At 39.5% G+C, this 19,388-nt stretch overlaps 2 protein-coding genes across 2 annotated transcripts; both read left to right on the forward strand.

Annotated features, from left to right (window-relative positions):
• The first annotated feature begins 225 nt into the window (after positions 1-225).
• On the forward strand, positions 226-8,937 carry LOC104948058 (zinc finger FYVE domain-containing protein 16-like). Its single transcript, XM_010774218.1, has 8 exons — positions 226-279; positions 1,078-1,182; positions 1,582-1,732; positions 1,886-1,966; positions 4,300-4,462; positions 5,016-5,121; positions 5,203-5,379; positions 6,166-8,937. Exons 1-8 carry the CDS (start codon positions 226-228, stop codon positions 6,322-6,324), a joined length of 996 nt encoding a protein of 331 aa, XP_010772520.1. The 3' UTR covers positions 6,325-8,937.
• A 1,821-nt stretch (positions 8,938-10,758) lies between these two features.
• LOC104948033 (SEC14-like protein 2) lies at positions 10,759-18,835 on the forward strand. Its single transcript, XM_010774183.1, has 12 exons — positions 10,759-10,886; positions 11,698-11,773; positions 14,109-14,152; positions 14,255-14,317; positions 14,705-14,893; positions 15,436-15,531; positions 15,619-15,679; positions 15,763-15,846; positions 16,290-16,396; positions 16,481-16,620; positions 17,197-17,366; positions 17,647-18,835. The coding sequence occupies exons 1-12, from the start codon at positions 10,833-10,835 to the stop codon at positions 17,808-17,810; spliced, it is 1,248 nt and encodes a 415-aa protein (XP_010772485.1). The 5' UTR covers positions 10,759-10,832; the 3' UTR covers positions 17,811-18,835.
• The last annotated feature ends 553 nt before the right edge of the window (positions 18,836-19,388 follow it).

Consider the following 19,388-nt stretch of genomic DNA (forward strand, 5'->3'; position numbering starts at 1 on the left):
CTGTGCTGACTGTCAGTCAGCACAGGCTTTCCAACATTGCTGCCCCCCAATTTGCGATGCAAATTGGCTTCCATGGAAAGGCTAACTACTCAGATGAGAGATATGATCCCTTNTGGGTGGAGTGGAGCGAAACCTTTATCTAAATGTTTGGTGATTAGTTTTGACACCCATTTCTCAGCTACCTTAGAGACACAGTGGAGGATGCTGATTGGTCTGTTTTTGGGGATGAAGCGAGAACCGAAGGCAGGGGTTTTAGCTTTGGCCATGAACCTTTTTTTGGTGAGTTTCCTGGTAAAAAGAACAAGATTATGGTCAGAAACACCAGTCAGGAAGTTGTAGGTTTTAACTATTCAGTCAGGTTTGTTTGTAAATAATAAATGTATCATAGTCTTGGAGGTTTTGGTTATTCTAGTCGGTTGATCCATTAGTTGTATTATGTTGTGTTTATCCGTGATCCGTTTTAAGTTCTTTCTATTTTGTTTGTCATTCCAGTTTATGTTAAAGTCTCCTAAAATAATTAGCTCTTTGTTGGAGTCACAGGAATTCAGCAGGAGTTTTACCTGATCATAGAAATCCACCTTAGCGGTGGGTTGTCGATATAGGCAAATCATGGTGAGGGACATTTCCTCAGAAAGTGTGATTTCCACACCAACACAATCAAACTCAACATTAGCTCGGAGTGCAATCTCCCTACAGGTAAAGGTATTCCTCACATAAAGCAACACCTCCTTTTCCCTTCAGTCTGTCCTTCCTAAACACATTATATCCTGACATAGATACAAGAGTGGATGGTGACGACTGTTTTAGCCAAGATTCCGAAATTCCCAAACAGTCAATATTGGACTCAAGGAGGAGATGTTCTAGCTGTTCATGTTTATTACAGATACGGAAATTTAAATGTTCACCGAATAGTCCCTTCGGCTTGGCATTTATCAGATATAGTCTGTGTGTTTTGTTCACCAACATCAATTACAAATGGCACTTTCTAAGCCACCATTTAATTGTGTGAATAATCAGTCAAATAATACTTTAGTACATCCTTTGGTTCAGTATTCCTAAACTGTAAATGCTTCACAGGACCTGAGGAACTACCAGTACAGTCTGTCGGTGGTGGAGGGCCTGAGGATCCACATGGAGATGGGCCACAGCTACATCGAGATCCCCAAAAACAGCTTCAATGAGGTTAGAGAGCTGTAAAGGAATACCATGACATCTTGGGCCATAATGAATCCAAACACTATAGTATAATAGTAAAACACTGACAGAGAACATTTAGCTGCACAATTAATGTTTTACTTGTATTTTAATTGTATGTAAAGCACTTTGTAACAGTAGTTTCTCCTAAAATAATTTGTAAGGTTTTTAATGCAATACTTTGCTCGTGGTTTTTCAGAGTGTGGTTTCGAAAATTGTACTTAAGTAAAGGATTTGAATACTCCTTCCAACTCAGCCAAATAACAAAGTTCCTCTTTGTCTGGTGAAGTCCAAGATTAGATTGAAATTGAAAGAGCCTTTCCACGAAACATAAAACACGTGCACTGGGAAACACGCAGCCCTGAGACACTGTGAATGTGTCTCCAGATGCAGAAGGTGGTGAATGCATCCAACGAGCACGTGATCAGTATCGGAGCCAGGTTCAGCTCGGAGGCCGACTCTCACCTGGTGTGTTTCCAGAACGAGGAGGGGAACTATCAGACGCAGGCCAACAGCAAGCCTGGCAAGACCCGCACAGGTGAGAGCGCTCAGTTATCCTGCCTGCTACTGCATCCAATCAAACTGAAGAAGACCAGTGAGCAAAACAACATCAACAAATCAAATTATGTGTTGATTACATTTCTGTTTTATGTAAAGTGTTAACCGTCTGATGGTCTGTGTTTCGTTGCAGTGACTGGAGCCAGTTTTGTTGTGTTTAACGGAGCACTGAAAGCCTCCTCTGGATTTATTGCCAAGTCCAGCATAGTTGAAGGTAAAGTTAAATCCTTTTTCCATCTTTTAGCTTTCAAATGCAATGAAAACAATCTGCTGGTAATAAAACATGTTTGTCCATATCCCTGTTCATTTGATTTATTATATATTCACTTCAACTCACCTCACATAGCACTGGGCTTTAAAAGAAAGTGATCCTGTTAACCTGGGTGTCATGTTTCCATCTATCAGAGACCGATACGATCACAGGGTGTCCGCGGGGTCTTAAAAAGTATTAAAAGTGGATAAATAAATTTAGTGAAAATTAAGGCTATTAAAAAGTATTAAACGGCATTTTCCAAGGTATTAAGAAGTCCCACAGCAACGACAACATGAAACACCCTTTAATTTACTGAATCGACATGTCGGGAAACCACCTCAAGGCGGCCCCATGCAGAGCGCGCCATAAAATGCTGCTTCTTATTTTAAGTTTCGTTGCCTTGCTCCGCTCTGTGGGGGGGTGGGGGGGGAACTAAACGACTACGGTAACGGGTCCCAAGGTGGGTAGACCGGCATACGCAACGCTCTGGGGGTCCAACGGCTCCGTGTGTAAGCCCTGTCTATATGATCATTTTCTGATAACGATGAAATAGCCCGCCTCCCTCTCCCCACGTCTCCTGCTGCTGCTGGGCTGTCAGAAGAGGGGGAGGAAAAGAGAGGCAGGCACCGTTTATTAAATATTATTATATTATTATACAGAGAACAGAGTCGTTATCAATTTGTTTTAAAGCTCAATAAATAACAAAGAAGACCTCTGATCGGCACTTTTCTAATTTTGTACGGAAGATTTAAACTTTAACGGACATGTTGACCGGCGGAACATTTTTTTTAACGGAAACTCTGCCGCACGGTTCCCTCGTTCCTTGGAAGAGGCGGAGAGGTGGGTGTTTTTCATCTGCTGGTGGACTACCTGAGAGATACAGCAGGAGAACACGCCGTCCACCGCGGAGAATAAACAGAAGGGCAACCATGGCAACCATGCTCCGGGGTCTTCTTCGCTGCTTTTGGTGTATTTCGGGCGGCAGCAGCGCCACTTACAGGCCTGACATATGTACTACATCGTTTCCAGCATTTCCAGCGGTCTAGTGTGAACGGACACGTTAATGAATCGAATGTGTGTGAACGGAAGACTTTTTTGCGTTTGCGTATGCGTTTTACCGTATGGGGCCGGGGTCTAAGCCAAACTATATCCGGTCACAGAGATCTGCTATTTTAAAGTAAAGTCAACATATATCGACCCTAATATAGTCTATATTAAGAACGAGAAAAGTCTTAACATATATATCCTTTTTTGTAAACATATGACAAATGTGTGAGGGTGATGACGTCAGAGCATCGTCCTATGTGCCAGGGCTTAACCCCGGACAGCCCCAGATTTAACCCCTGGGTATTTGTGAGGGAGCTCCTATATGGCATTACCCCGCTGAAGCTCACCAAAGTTTAATATATTTCATAGTTCAAAGTTTTGTCAATTGTTTTGTTTATTGGTCAAATACTGGTTTCTGCTGAGGAGTTTTACTGGAATGAAAGAGCACAGAGTACAGAAGCAACAAAGCAGCATACTGCATTAAACCTGACCTTCACAGAGAGGTTGAAGTTCATGTGGAGAGGAGGCTTCAATAGTCTGTCTGCGCTCTGTTTAGTTGTGCTATCTTACAATCAATATAGTAAATGTGAGGTAAAGTGTGTTGCCAATGTAACCGGTTAGAACTCAAAGTTGCGATGAGGTCTTAAAATGTATGGAAAGGGTCTTAAAAAAGGTCTTAAAAGGTATTAAATTTGACCTCAGGATTTCTGCATATACCCTGGATCAGTAACCAGTGCACTCATTTGTCCCGGGAATTAAGGCAGATTCAAATCTTTCCAGTTAAAGACAAAAGTGATATGTTTTATGGCGTTCGGTTTACTTATTGGTGGGCGCTTATTCTACAATGCTTTCAGTTTAAACTAAACGTGGAGAAGCCGTTATTATGCTTCAAATATCTGGAACAAACTCCCAGAAACCTGCAGGTCCGCTGCAACTCTTACTACTTTTAATCCAGGCTGAAGACGCTGCTTTTAATTAAAATATCAACGCAGTGTTACTTGTAGTGTATACCTGTCTTATCCTATATTGGCTTCTTTAATGTTTATTTTATTATCTTCTGCTTTTGAATGACTCTTTTTAAATGTCCTTGTATAATGTGTTTGTGCTGCAATATTTGCTTGATGTTTCTCAAGTTTGTAAAGCACTTTGAATGGCCTTTTGTTTTTAAGGTGCTGTATAAATAAACTTGCCTTGCCTATCGTGTTTGCACCCAACACTAAATGGAATGAATTTTCTCTACATGTCAGATGGGTTGATGGTGCAAATCCCCCCAGAGACCATGGAGTCCCTGCGCACCGCCCTGAGGGACCAGACAGACTTCCAGATACCCTGCGGCAGGAACGATGGAGGAGAGGTCCGAGAAATCGTCACTGTCCGCTGGGTCGACCTGAGTTCACCCGTCAACACAGGGTAACGGCACAAACACACACAAGTGTTTACACACTGTTGTGCAATCTGTCCTGCACCGCACTACGAATAAACCTCACTCTCTGTTTCAGCTCGTCATATGTGAGGGGCTCCGTGTGTGTCACGGATTTTGGTAGAAGCATTAGATGTTTTTACTCCTTTTCTAACGTTCTCTTGACTTTACACAGAAGACACGCTAAGGAGAAGCACATAAGGATTTCTTCCCAAAATGCAACTGGTCAAAATAGGGTATAAACCGAAATGATCTCTTAGGCTGTGAAATATATCAAATTAAATAACAAGAAATAACTCTTAATTAGGAGGAATGTGTCACATACACCTAAGCTATGTCTAAACATTCAAAGCACACAATTATAAATGTATTATTGCATGGTTGTAAAACGGTGAAATGTTAAACACTCATAACCATATAAACTCCATAGCACCGTTCTTGTCTTATACATAACTCCGTTGGTGCAATAACTGACCGGGACTCATTTTAGTGACTTAAATGTATTTGAAATCTTTTCTTTTCTTTCCTCCTGCTCCTCTGCAGCATTACCAGCGGGGTGGATGGCAGACCTCTGGATGGGGTCCGCAGTGTGAGGGTGCAGCAGGACACTGAGTTTGAGTCTGACGGACGCACCATCAGTTGCACAGAGGTGAACTAACATACTGTCGTCCTTTGTACCCATTTGATGCACCGGCAGTCCAGGTGTGAGAATCTCTGAATGTCCCTCCAGGTGTTCTACCAGCTCAAGGCCCCGGACAGCAACTTCTCGTCGGTGCTGTCGTCCTGCAGCGTGTTCCAGAAGGAGATGGCTCTGGCCGCCTGCAGCGCTCTGACGCCTCACCTCGCTGTGCTCGCCTCCAGCGGGATCAACTCCCTCACTCTGCGCATCTCTACACAGGCTGATATGGTAAACATCAATTCTTGGTACAAGGGCTGCACCATTAATCTAAATATGATCGCAACATGACCTACTGTAATATCCAAATCACTGTAACTGCACTATTTGGTAAATGCAAAATATGTATATGAAGTGTCCCGGCCAACAAATGGTATTTTAAAGGTCACCTATTATGCAATTTCATGTCTTTTATACATCAGCATGTGTCCCCTCTGTGGAAAGAGATTCTGGAAGTTTCAGGAAAAAAGATTCTCTCTCTTTTTGTCCTGATCCATTTATATATATATCTGTCTGAAAAAGAGATTTTGGCCACGTTGTGATGTCATAAAGTTTTTTTGGGTTGTGTAACCATTAGCCAATCACCAACCAAGGTAACCCCCCCCCCCCCACCTTATCACCTGAATCTCCTCCTAGAGCACCGTTGTGTTCTTTTTAACCAAATCTCTCTACGAGGGGAGTGGCTCCTTATTCTCATCTAAAGTAACAGAGAATCAGCACTTTGGAAACAGGGCTGAAACAGAGGGGATTATGGGACGCTACAATGCACAATCTGTTTGGTGTTTGGAGCCAAACACTCCAAACTCTTAAAAAAAGTACTATTAACATGTATACATATTTTGTATAATGGTCATTCCCTGTTATATACAAATTACAATTGCAACATCAGTCAAAATAATCACCATTAGTTATTTAATCCAAATGGTCCAGCCCCACATGTTACACAGTGAAGTGTTTAGTATGTCCTCTGCCTAATTAAGGAGAGCTGTTTTAAATGTCCCCCTGTGCTCCTCTCAGGTGGAGTACCAGGCGGGCTGCGGGGGCCGGCTCCTCCCTCAGCGCTACATGAACGAGCTGGACAGCGCTCTGATCCCCGTCATCCATGGCGGGAGCGCCAGTGTCCCCCAGACTGCCATGGACATGGAGTTCATCTTCTACATCACACACACCATCTAATGCACATGCAGACACACTAAAACAAGTATTGGAGATGGCTGAGCACAGAGAGAAGCTGTAGATGTTGGCGGGACATGCCATGCAACATGTTTGCAAAGTTTGGACATGCAGCCAGTCGCAGCGGCACAACACTCCCCCCCTGAGGTTGGGAGTGTACTTTCGGAGGGATGTAAACTGATTTTCTGTTATCGAAGTGCTTTCCGTGCTCACCAAAGCTGCTTTAATACAAGAAGCCTAACACTAAACAAGGATTACGCAACATGACCAAATACAACCAAGCTCTTCAGCCCGTTTCTTCTGCTCTGCCTTCCAGGCTCCCTGCTGCCTCCGTCAGCTCGGAGCTCATCAGTGAATGTTTCCCACAGGCGCTCTATCGACATGTCTCTCATTTGGATGTATTTATTATATTTTATGGGCTTATTGAATGAAATGATGGTATTAAAGCAAGGGATATTACTGACTGTAGTTTTCAGTACTTCGGAGGTGATACGTGTGATCAGGTGCTCGCCCCGCTCTTAAAAACCGCAGGGATAGAAATAAATCGCATCTCATTTCCTCTCAAGGTACTATGCTCTCATCTCATATGCTGGGGTAAGATGACACTGCACAGGAACACTCCGGGCCTCATGCAGGAAAACATTTGGGTCCTAAACTTCTGACATTTTATTAGTAAAGTTTTCCTTCCACCATTGTTTCAGTTAACTATTACCAAACTCAAAAACTCATTTAAAAGTGATAAATGAAACCAAATGTGTGGATAAGCATAATCAAGGCCACCAAAAATGAATGAAGGCGATGGAGGTCAACGAGAACATTTGACAGTGTTGTAACATTTTCAGGTGCTGTAACAGGAATGAAAAATAGTCAAAGCTTATCGTAAATTTGCAGCCATACATGATGGTGATATGTCGATAAGAATATGAATTTACCAAGGAGCTTATTTTGTGTTTAGGTAACATATTTAAACTCCTCCATAATTGCGATTTTTAAGTCAAACATGTATTGTTCAACAGATCCGGACTATAAAATGAGTTATTGATCTAAAGAAATGAAGTGGATTTCCGGATCCTTCCATGAGGCCGGCTGTGTGTCAGTAACAGGTTGTGTGTCCGGATGAAGCTCAGCTCATCTCCACAGGAGGATACATGTGGCTTTATAATCCAAGAGGTGATCAGCCATCTAGAGCTTCCTCTCCATGCTAAGAGTGAATGTGTCCGGTGTGTTGGAGCATCCTGTCATGGATCAAACTCAAGTTAATTTAAAACATTAGCATTACGTTTTGCTTTTCTTATTTTCTGCTTCAGCTAAAAATGTCTAAACATGTTTACTTCTGATGGAGCATGTGTTACTTTATGAGCAGCACAGCGTCCTCTTTCACGGCTGAAATACCAATGATTTCTTTACTTCAAGATATTTGACGATGTCTCCTTCAGGGTTTGAGTTAAATGATCAGATTTTGCACACCTGATGAGATCTTTACATCACATTGTATGGCTCTGTAAGCATTTTGAAGTCATCTCACACTTTTTTGCATTTTTAAAATTAAGCAATTCTACATGTACAGGCTTTTGTGAACACTTTTAAATGAGAAGATTACTGAGAAATATCGTTATTGGCTTTCTTGCCAAGAGAGGAGATTGCTCGATCTGTTAGTGAAATATAAAGAAACAGCCAACGTAGCTGTAGCTTCTTATCTAGAGCACAGACACCCGAGTGATATCTTCTAACTCGGCAAAGAATAAGTGCGTTGATTTCTGGAAATTATTTAACCAATGCTTAAAGAGATCTCTTGTGTGTGTCCTGAGGGCAGTAGAAGTTCTCTCGTGTTTTGTATGGAGCAGGAACTCAAAGTGTTTTATCAAAATATCCAAAGCAGGCTATATGTATTTTGTATTTATTTCATGTATTTCCCATTAGCTTTAAGGCTCTTTCCAACCGTTAAAACACATGTAGGTTTTTAATCAGTCAATAACAACAGGGATAACGTCGCCCTTTTTGCTTCACCAGCTTGTCTTTATCACCAAATGTAAAGCTTGTTTCAAATGCCAGTATCCTCGTACGAGTGATGTGGTTAAAGGAAGGACTTATGATAAAAGTATTATCTTTAAATTCAGAATGAAAGAGCGCACACAGGTTGTATTCCTGTAAAATGCATCCTGGTTAGCATGCACTGTTTAAAGTAGCTTTGCACAATTCAAGTCTCAGTTTTTTCATCTCGTCCCAGAAGCCCCCTTTTCAGTTTTTGTCTAAATGTATAAAAGAAAAACTAAGCGTAGAGATTTGTTTTCGTTTTGGTGTTTTCTTTTTAAAACAATGAAGAGTTATTTTTGGAATCATTGGTACAAAAGTAAAAATAAAACAGAAAAATAGTTCATATTTTTGATAGGACAATAGGCTACATTCATTTTGAAGTTTGTGTAGCATCTTTGAAGCACTGGGAGGAATAATAAATAATAAAAAAAAACACTAGACAGTTAATCGCAGAAATTAAAAAAATATATAATTTTGTCATAAGGTGGAAAATGTGTAATCCTAAAATGCAATGCATAAAGAATGTATAGTAAAGTGTAAAAATCTAAATAAAAGCAGCTTTACACCAGCTGTAAGCTTTCTACAACTCATGTTCACTTTTTATTTTGTTTATTATATATGTGTTGATTTCAAAATGAGGTGATCAGAGATTAGTCTTCTTTTCATTGAGTGGCCATGACTCAGTTATAAATCTGAGGAATCGGATGAATTGGCTTAAAAATATATACTGAGGATGATTCTTACTGACGTTTGTCTAGCGCCACCCGCAGGTCGAAAGTGAAATATGTCAACATCTCCTAAATGGAATGGCACCAAATGTAATACAGACATCAGTAACACTTTAAATGCATTGGATGGCTTTTATTTCTAATGTATAACTGGTTCTTAACAATCTGTTGGACCAATGTCTGAAAAAAGTGTCAGTGGCAAGCGTAACTATGCAGGTTGGTATATTTCCACCTACAGCAAGCATTTGTCTTAAAACCCCCATAATTTTTTTATATATATATTTAAAAGGTTCCCTAAATTCAAATTTCAGATTTAGTATCATCATTAGGAGATATGTAAATAAGTGTACAAATCCAACTTGACAGTGAACCAAACACACCACCAGTGGTTACCAAATAGATGTTATGCTTATTTCTGATTGGTGCATGTATCTGTGACATCATCTCTTCTCATTTTAGCCCCGTCCACTTTCAAACAACATATAGCAAGCTGATTTAAAATATGTTTTCCGGGTCATTAAGCTCCATCTTCACTATCCTCACCTTCCCACCATCTGATGTATTTTGGTAGTTTCCTGATCAGCCTTTGAAGTAAACACAAATCGGTTTGAGCGGAGATCTGCGTCTTGATGCTTTACATTGAGCAAACGGTGGGAAGGTCAACGTGTTTCACCTGCTGTGCAAATAACCTCAAATCAAGCCTGATGTTATCTGACGGCTGATGGATTTTGACAAAGGACACCCATGTTATTATTATTATATAAACTTTTGAGCATTACAAACAGAGAAATCATTTTTTAGCAAGTTAAATTAGTATTATTTCTTGTTTAGGGTGATCAAAACAACTTTCTTCTTGAGTGGTACTTTGTGATTTATGATTGTGTTGCTTTGTGTAAATCATCTATTTATTCCTAAGCACCAGCTTTTATTTGGGGAACCTGGTATCTGGGTCCTAATCATCAGTTTCTGAATAGCTCCTGTATTTAAAGAATAAAATGACATTTATATTTAAAAAAAACATATTTGTTTGTAATCTTTCAATCCCAGGAATCTTTGGCACCTCTAATTTAATTCAAACCAAATTTCTAATTTGCCATTTCAAAAATGTCTGATAATCTTAATAGAGCCATCAAAACCCAACCTAATTGTACTAAGTACAGCACTTAGGTAAAATGTTAAGGTACTTATACTTTATTTGAGTATCTTGATTTTTCTTATTCTACTTTTGTATTCAACTATTTATTCAGTACCTTTTTTTTTTACAAAATATAATCAACAAATAAATGATGATTGATTAAATCACCTTTTACAAACTGCAACAATAAAATCAATAATTATAATACTTATAATAATTATTATCCATTAATATAATATACATTGTTCTAGCTATGTGTAACTTCAATGTGTCATTTTGCATGACATCACTTTTGCTGTTTAATCTATATATTAGTTATCAGTAGTAATACAAATCAGATAAAACAGGTTTGACATTAAATAAGAATCTACCAACAATTTAAAAAAAGGTTTTCTTTAATGCCTCACTTTCTCAACTGGACTGTGTGTGTGTGTGTGTGTGTGTGTGTGTGTGTGTGTGTGTGTGTGTGTGTGTGTGTGTGTGTGTGTGTGTGTGTGTGTGTGTGTGTGTGTGTGTGTACACATGGGGGTGTGGTGTTTTTTCCTCTACCTGTCAGTTTCCCTCGCCTGCATTTCATTCACAGTTTGGGACAGAGGGACACAACAACTGCAGGCATGAGTGGACGAGTTGGAGACTTGAGCCCAAAGCAGGCTGAGATATTAACTGAGGTAAACATATTTCAAATCAAGGATTTCTATGATTTTACTAATGCATTGATACTGAACGAGTGTTTCGTGCTTTGTGTCACTATGGTTGCTTTTGTTGTGGTTTCACAGGGATTCTATGGTAACTAGAACTCTCCACAGTCTGTTTAATATTAGAGACGTTGTTTTTATTTTGACGTGACTTTCTTACCTCTGTGGTACATATACTGTACTTAAACACACTTTTGAGGTCCTTGTACTTTACTTTAGTATTGAGATTTTATTCCAAGGTGTACTTTACCACATTTAGGGAATGCTGCAGTTTTTATTCAGCTTTTTTTCCTCAAGATTAAAACTTTGCACAAAAAAAACATAATAAGATTATGAATAACTGCATTATTAAATGAAAGAAAAGAGAAAAGTTGCAGAAGAAAAAGCTAAAAAAGGCTTTTTACATGTGTTTTTCTATATCTTTTATGACTTTGGTTAATATTCAGATGAACATCTTCATATGAAAAATGGGATATGATGAAATTGTATTCATATTGATAAATCTAACTTTTACACTAGTGAAAACTATCTCCAAATCTAAAATGTAATTGCCTTTCAATGTGTAAATAGTGATAATCCAATAACATACATCCTTTTCGCAGACTAGCTGTTTTCACCTGTCTTCTGCTAAGCTAAACTAACTGATAGTAGTTTCATATTTACATACAAACATGAGAGTTGTTTTAATCTTGTTTCTTGAACAATTGTATTTCCCAAAATGTCTCACTATTTCTTAATGAATATTTATATTTATATATGTTTCTTGTGGTTTTCCTGTGTGTAGTTTCGGGGCAGGATCCAGGACGTCCTCCCCAGCCTCCCCGCGCAGCACGACCACTACCTGCTCCGCTTCCTCCGAGGTGAGACACCTGCACAGGCAGCATTTAGCATTCAGCCTTTTCTCTGTGTGGGTACCATGCTGGCAAAACAACGTTCACACAACCATCCACCAAGTACAAGGTGACTCCTTGAATCCGTATGAGAAGCGTGAAACATGAAGTCCACAGATTAGAAAAAAGGAGAGAACTGCAAAAAAAAATACTGTGTAAAGACAAAGGAAAAAAGCAGAGATTAAAGTGTTACCAGAACATCGAACTAGAGGTATGACTGTTATTTACAGTCCAGGCAACTTAGTTTACCATCCTTTTAAGGGCGACATAAACACATTTAGGATTTGAGTAGGCTACAGCACTTGTATTGTATTCAGATATCCATAACAGGACATATCAATAGATTTGCATTACTTTTAATACTTTAAGTACACCTGTTTGGCACGCAGGACAACTGGCATACTTTTTAAATTGTTCAAAAATATTGGATTTAAAAGGTAGAAAAAATTTGACATTTAATGTAGGCATGCAGTAATGAGGGGTTATTGTTTTAAAGGAAGCAACATAGAAGTGAGTTGAAGAGGATCAAATCAGTTCCCTGACAGCCACTAAAGCCTGCAGCCCTATTCCCCTCACAGTCCTGCTCTGAATCCGGCCCTGCAGACATGGGAAAACATGGGAACTGTGTTTTGTGATGAACCAGAGTGAGGGTAGTTTCTGGCATTAACTACCACAGGCAGCTGAAACATATGAATGGCAGCCAATACAACACAAGAGGAAAGTTCTCTCAGTCAGTGATCAGTGTTATCATGTGAGGTTAAACCCAGGCATGGGGGGGTTTCCAGTTACTTGAAGTAAAAGTATAACAACGTAATTGTTCTGCATTGAATCAAACAGGTCATACCATACTGAGACATGAAATAATTAGCAGTATTAAAGGGGAACAGGTGTGTTGCCAGGTTCTCTAAAACTTATTTGTTCACAGTGGGGTTATAAAGTAGCCTCTTCAGTGGAGTTAGAAAAGTTTCAACTATCCTGTTTCCAAGTGGTATTATAGTTAGCCGCTGCTTTGCAAAGACAAGAGCGTTTTCCATTTTACTTAGAGCGTACTTCGAGTGAAAAATGTAGTATCCAGACCAACAGGGAAAAAGCAAGAAATACATATTTAGGTAAAGTATCTCGTACTTAATATCTTATAAATCTAAACACTGATGGTGTCAATTTTGTATAACCATCACGTTGTACTGTTTATTTCATCACGGTTAGTTAAAGCATAACAAATATAATTTGTTGGTTTGCATCTAACAGTGACCACAATTCAACCCTCCCAGGTTCGATAACGGCCCTCCGAGCTCAACACACAGAAAGTTGAGAAAACATAATTAATCAGAGTTTAGTGTTTGTTATGAAGTTATAAAAGTCAGCGATCCGTCAGTTGTGTTGGAAAATGAACTACATTGTGTGTTTCTCAGTGGAACGATAAGTGTGTCCAAGCCATGTGCAGCACTTCTTAAGGTTCCCCTCAAAGTAGTTTCCGTTGCTGTCTTTCAAAAGTTACAAAATGTTCAACCTTCATTTGTTTAATCATTAATTTATTTCCTAAAACACCGCCCTCCCCCCTGACCCTGTGGCCCTGAAACATACTGTGTATTATTGACTGAGCAAAGAGCCATTGAAGTACCTCAGCTCAACCATCTTATTTTACAGTAAATGTTTGAACTCAATTCGACCTTACAGTAGTTGAACTGCAGTGATGAACTTTCTCCTCCTTGAAAAATAAGCCTTACTTCCTTAATACAACTTAAAGAGGTTCCTATGACGTACTTTTTACAAATTAAGTCAGGTCCTCGGTCTTCTTACCAGGAATTCTTGTCATTTCTGATGTTATCTCGACGGACATTGAGCTGGTAGTTTGGGGGACAGGACATGCAGGACCCTGTGCTTTCAACAGACTACAGAGAGGTTCAGATCATTGGAGGGACTCTGATCAATATTTGCATTGGCTGTTAACCTTGGACTTTTCTCTTTACTTGGCATAAAAAAACAGGCAATTTATACTGAACTGTGTCATGCTTTCTATTGTGTGATTGTCAGACATTGTTGGTGTTGAAATGTTGCAGGACATACAGTAGGAATGAGTAATGATTAGAAAAGAGGTATGCCATGGTTCACATTTTGTATGAAGTATTTCTTTACTCCTTGATCCAGATGTGTTCATTTACAATTCGAAACAGCGTGCTGGTGGAATGTTCCAGTACCAATGAACCTCATTTTTGTCCTGAGGTATACTTATATGAGGATGTACTTCCACTGCAGCATCATACCTCTGCTTTACTAATGAAGATTGTTTTATTTGTTTTTGCAGCTCGTAGCTTCAATGTTCAGAAATCTGAAGCCATGATCAGAAAGGTGAGCTCTAACTTTAAACACGGATCAGTCGTGTGTTTTACCTTGTAAGGGTGTAGCATGTGGTTAGTGAGCATGTTTGAAACCTGTCCTCTCTGTCTGCAGCATGTGGAGTTCAGGAGGAAGATGAACGTAGACACCATCATCTCTGACTGGAAACCTCCAGAGGTATGCAGGGCTTGTTAACATACACTTTGTCTGAATGTTTGAATACATTCATACAACTTATTAAAGGTATCTTTCCATCATAGCTCAATATGCAATCTAGCTGATCCAAGAGGGTTTTTAAAAGGTTATCTAGATTAGGAAGTAGAAGAATATTCCTCCTTTAGTTTAACACAAACATTCAAAATCAACAAATCTGGAATGACATGTCTTCATAGACAGGAATAAACTAATAACCAAAGCTCTGAGTCAAATAAAGTAAAAAGATGTCTTTCTAAGACAGATTAAAAGTATGGAGTTGCATTAAGTACTTAAATACAATACAATTCCACCGCTGGCAATACAAATGAAAATAAATATAGACTGTGTGTGTTTTCCTGTTTTAATCAGGTGATTGAGAAGTATGTGTCTGGAGGGATGTGTGGGTACGACAGGGAGGGGAGTCCCATCTGGTACGATGTGATTGGTCCTATGGATCCTAAAGGTCTCCTGATGTCGGCCAGCAAGCAGGACTTCCTGAAGACCAAGATCAGACACACAGAGATCCTGAGGAGGGAGTGCAAGAGGCAGTCTGAGAAGGTGAGGGGGACACTCTCCTCTCCTCTCTTGTCTCATCTCGTTTCCTTTCCTACTTTCTATCCTCTTGTTTAGTTTTGTCTCCACTCCTCTTCTAATTTGCCATATTACCTCATCCCCTCCTCTCTTCTCCTTCTCCTTTCTTCTCTTCTTGTTTCCTTTAATTTCCTCTCCTCTTATACATGTTTCCGCCCCCCATTCTCTCCTACTTTTTTCTTACATCTTACATCCAATTGTTACCTCTCCTCTCTGACCCTCTCTAAGTGTCCTCTTTGCATCCTCTCCTCTCTTGTTTCCTTTCCTCTACTCTCTTTCCTTGTTTCGTCTTGCCTCCACTTGTCTTGTTGCCTCTCCTATCATCTTTTCTTAGCCAGGTTTCCTCTCCCCAATTCCTTCTGTAGTTTCCTTTTGTCTTTCCTCTCTTGTTTCCTCTTCTCTTCTACTCTCCTCCTCTCTTCCTCTGTCTTCTCTTGTTTCCTCTCTTCTCCTTGTTCTCCTCCTTGTTTCCCCTCTTCTCTCCTAACCCTCCTCCCTCTCTGTCTCAGTTGGGGCGGCACATTGAATCTATCTCTCTGATCTACGACTGTGAAGGACTCGGACTGAAACACATCTGGAAACCTGCTGTAGAGACTTATGGAGAGGTTTGACCACACTGTAACACAACATGTCATCACATTGAATTGAATAAAGATGTATTTCATTATAATGATCAACATTCTCGTGTGCAGGTCCTCACCATGTTTGAAGAGAATTACCCAGAGGGCCTGAAAAGGGTTTTTCTAATCAAAGGTGCTTCGGCAGATCTGAAGACTTTACATTTTCCAGACTTCTAGTTAGTGTTCATGATTGTCAGTTTGTGTCTTTGTCTGCAGCTCCCAAAATGTTTCCCGTGGCCTACAATCTAATCAAACACTTTATGTGTGAGGAAACGCGGCGCAAGATCTACATTTTAGGAAGTAAGACCACTTTTATTCAATCTGAAAGTGTACAAACAAGGCTAAGCGGCTAACATCAGCATGCTAACAGTTGGCAGCTGAAGGGAATGTCATTAGCTTTGCAGGAATTGGGTCATAAACTAAACTTTGAAATGTTTGACCTGATGATGGCACAGAATTGAAAGTTAAAGCTGCCCTGCTGAGTTTTTTAGTACACAAACAATAGTTTACATGTAAACTACATAATGGAGTTCCATATCCTTGAACCTTAACAAATATGTTGTATACATTTCCTTCCTCATAAAATTTGCCAATGCAAAGCCACACTTTTAAGTATTCTAATTCTAAATCAAGCATTGTTTAAATCTGTGTTCAGCAGTGGTGAAGGCGGTATGCAGATTATTTGCTGCATTAAAAGTACTAATTAAACTAAGTACTAACTAACCAAATTTCTCTGAGTAAAGGTAACTGGCAGGAAGAGTTACGTAAACATGTCGACCCAGACCAGCTTCCTGTGGCGTACGGTGGAAACATGACGGACCCTGATGGAGACCCTCGCTGCAGAACCATGGTGAAAGCAAACTCAAAACATTGATGAACCAGTAAGTCAGTCTCTTCAATTATTGTCATTTAAATTGTGGATGTTGTTTTGCAGATAAATTATGGTGGCACAGTTCCCAGGTCGTACTATGTGCTGGACTCGGTGAATGTTCAGTACGACAGCAGTGTGACCGTCAGCCGAGGCTCCGCCCTCCAGCTGGAGTACGATGTGACAGCCGCCAGCAGCCTGCTGAGGTACCAAACAACCAGCAGCTGTTAGAGGACACATTTAAGCTTTATTTATTGATCTTTAACAGCTCAAAAAATGGTCAACTTGATACTAACTTTACAGGAAATTATTAAAAAGCTGATTTATAAACACATATAGATTTATGTTGACATATTATTTCATACAACACTAGCCTCCTCGAAAGAATTTAGTATTTTGACTTAAAAAATAAAATAAAAATATTAATAAACTCATTAAAATTCATCATTATGAATCCTAATTCCTCTCGGTTTCATTTCCAAGAACACCACTCTCTAGGATTTAACCGTTCTTTCTCTAAGAAACCGTTTTTTAAATATATTTAATTAATAATTTGGCTCTTACCAAGTAACACCTGGATCAATATAAAATAAATGTCAACAACAATTTAATGTGCAAACAAAAGCGCATGCATAATACAAATTACTATTAAACTATTAATGAACACAGTTAAAAATATGTTTCTGTTTCTGGTGCTTTGCATAATGTAGATCCTTTTTGATCTTTGATTACGTTTTCATATATAAATTACACACTCTGTCTGGCCCCTGTTTGTCCTCCAGGTGGCAGTTCACCAGTGACGGAGCAGACATCGGGTTTGGAGTGTACAGACGGACTAAAGAGGGCGGGGGTCAGAAAGTGTCTGAGATGCTGCAGGTTCTGCCCAGCGAGCGCTACAACGCTCACCTGGTGCCTGAAGACAGCTGCCTCACCTGCCCCGAGCCCGGAGTCTGTGAGTCTCTGATATATTATTTGAATATCATAAAACATGCTTTCCATGAAAGTGCTGAACGAGCTGTTTTACATTTAGGGAAATGTGCTTGTACAGTGAATATATGAAGCAACAGCAGGAAGGCACTTGGCATAAGACTAACAACATGGGGAAACAGTAAACCTGCCTCTGTCAAATTGAATAAAATCCACCTAATTAACAAGTTATGTCTCATGAATATATAATGACCTGAATAATGGTCGCTGTTGTAACTTAGTGTTTTGTCCTTTTGTTTGTGCAGACGTGCTGTGCTTTGATAACAGCTACAGCATCCTGCAGTCCAAGAAGGTGAGCTACAAAGTGGAGGTGCTTCCTCCTGCGGACGGATGCGGCGTTCTTGCAGCAGACGAGGCAGGAGGCTGCGGTGATCGAGAGCTCAGATCCCCGTGTGACAGAGTTCACTGAGTGTTCATCCACAGCCAAATCAATGCTTTAGCATCAGGGCAGCATTAGCCCCCTTCAGGGCCCTAGGGCAAAACATTAGCCATGGCCACTGATTACATTTCTCCCTCTGTGCACTGTGTATAAGGTCACAGTCGGTAATTAGCCTGTGAAAACATGATCAGCAAACTGCGGACAGTCTTGGTTAGAGAATAGCTGGTAAAGATCGAGGAGCATTTATCAGCTGAGCGGACACATATTCACCTCAGAAGTTGGAAGATTATTGTAACAGTATTGATTATAGCTGCTTCAAGTACAAGTCATTTCCAAATGTGACTTTACGGACAAGAAACTGACTCTCTGCAGAATAAATCTACCAAGGGAAAGTGAGCTTCTTCTCATACTATCTTTTCCATTTACAGACACCAGTTTCTGTGACGTTTAAGAAATCAGTTTACTGGCTGTTACCCAGTTGATATAAACACTAATGAACTCTAACACTGTAGAGTTCAGGTCTACATTACTGCAGCAAAAGGATAAGTTAAACCACTGGAGGTCCTCAAAGCAGGATTTTCTGCTGGTGTTAAGTTACTCTTTAAGCACACGTTTTTTTAATCATTTCTGCAATGTAAACAATAAAGTACAAGAATGTAGAATTTCAAAGTAGATTTGACCTCAGAACAGAAGAGCCAGACGTTTAGGTTGCTGTCATACAGTATATCCATTAAGGTGTGGGTTTTTGTTCATTTAGATATGGTTACACACATTTCTTTACTTTTAACATACACAACTAAAATATACCATGATCTTCCAGTTAGAAAATATATCACTCAGAACAAAGTTTTAAACATTACCGACAACATGTTTCACAGTTGCCTTTGTAGAAGTTTTAATAGGGAAATATGTACAGGACAGATTGTCCTTTGTTTAATTTGTTTTTTTAGAAGAACATGTCTCACCATAATTTGAAAACAGAATCCCTAACATTATAAACTCATAATTTAAAGGTCCCCTATTATACTATTTTTCAACAATATATTGTAGGTCTCAGATATAAAACATGTTTCTGAAGTGTTTGGCTTGTAATCCCAAACAGATCATGTGTTGTAGCATCCCATAAACCCCTCTGTTTCAGCCCTGTTTCAAAAGTGCTGATTCTGTATCTGTAGCTTTAAATGCAAATGAGCTGCCATTCCCAATGCCACTTGTTTTTTTTAAACCATGTTTGGTTAAAACACAATGGTGCTCTAGGAGGAGATTGGTTGGCGGTGGTTACGTTAGTTGGTTCTTTACTAATGGTTTCACATCCCAGAAAAACTTTGTGACATCAACCATATCCTTTTGTACGAAGAAGCCAAACGTCATACACAGACTAAGAAGACCAAAGGAGATAAAGTTACTGAATGACATCATTCATCAAATTCTGTTTCAGATGATTATGTTTAAATAATTGTGCATTATGCTGCTCATATTGTTTGCCTTAATCATAAGAGTCAATATCTGTTTGAATAAATGATGTTAATAATGATCTTGCTAAATCTCAGTCTACCCTTATAAACAACATCAAGTCATTAGTATGATATCATTTGTAAATTCATGTGA

This window comes from Notothenia coriiceps, unplaced genomic scaffold (genome assembly GCF_000735185.1).
Source record: "Notothenia coriiceps isolate Sejong01 unplaced genomic scaffold, NC01 NC01_scaffold00013592, whole genome shotgun sequence".
Lineage (NCBI taxonomy): Eukaryota > Metazoa > Chordata > Actinopteri > Perciformes > Nototheniidae > Notothenia > Notothenia coriiceps.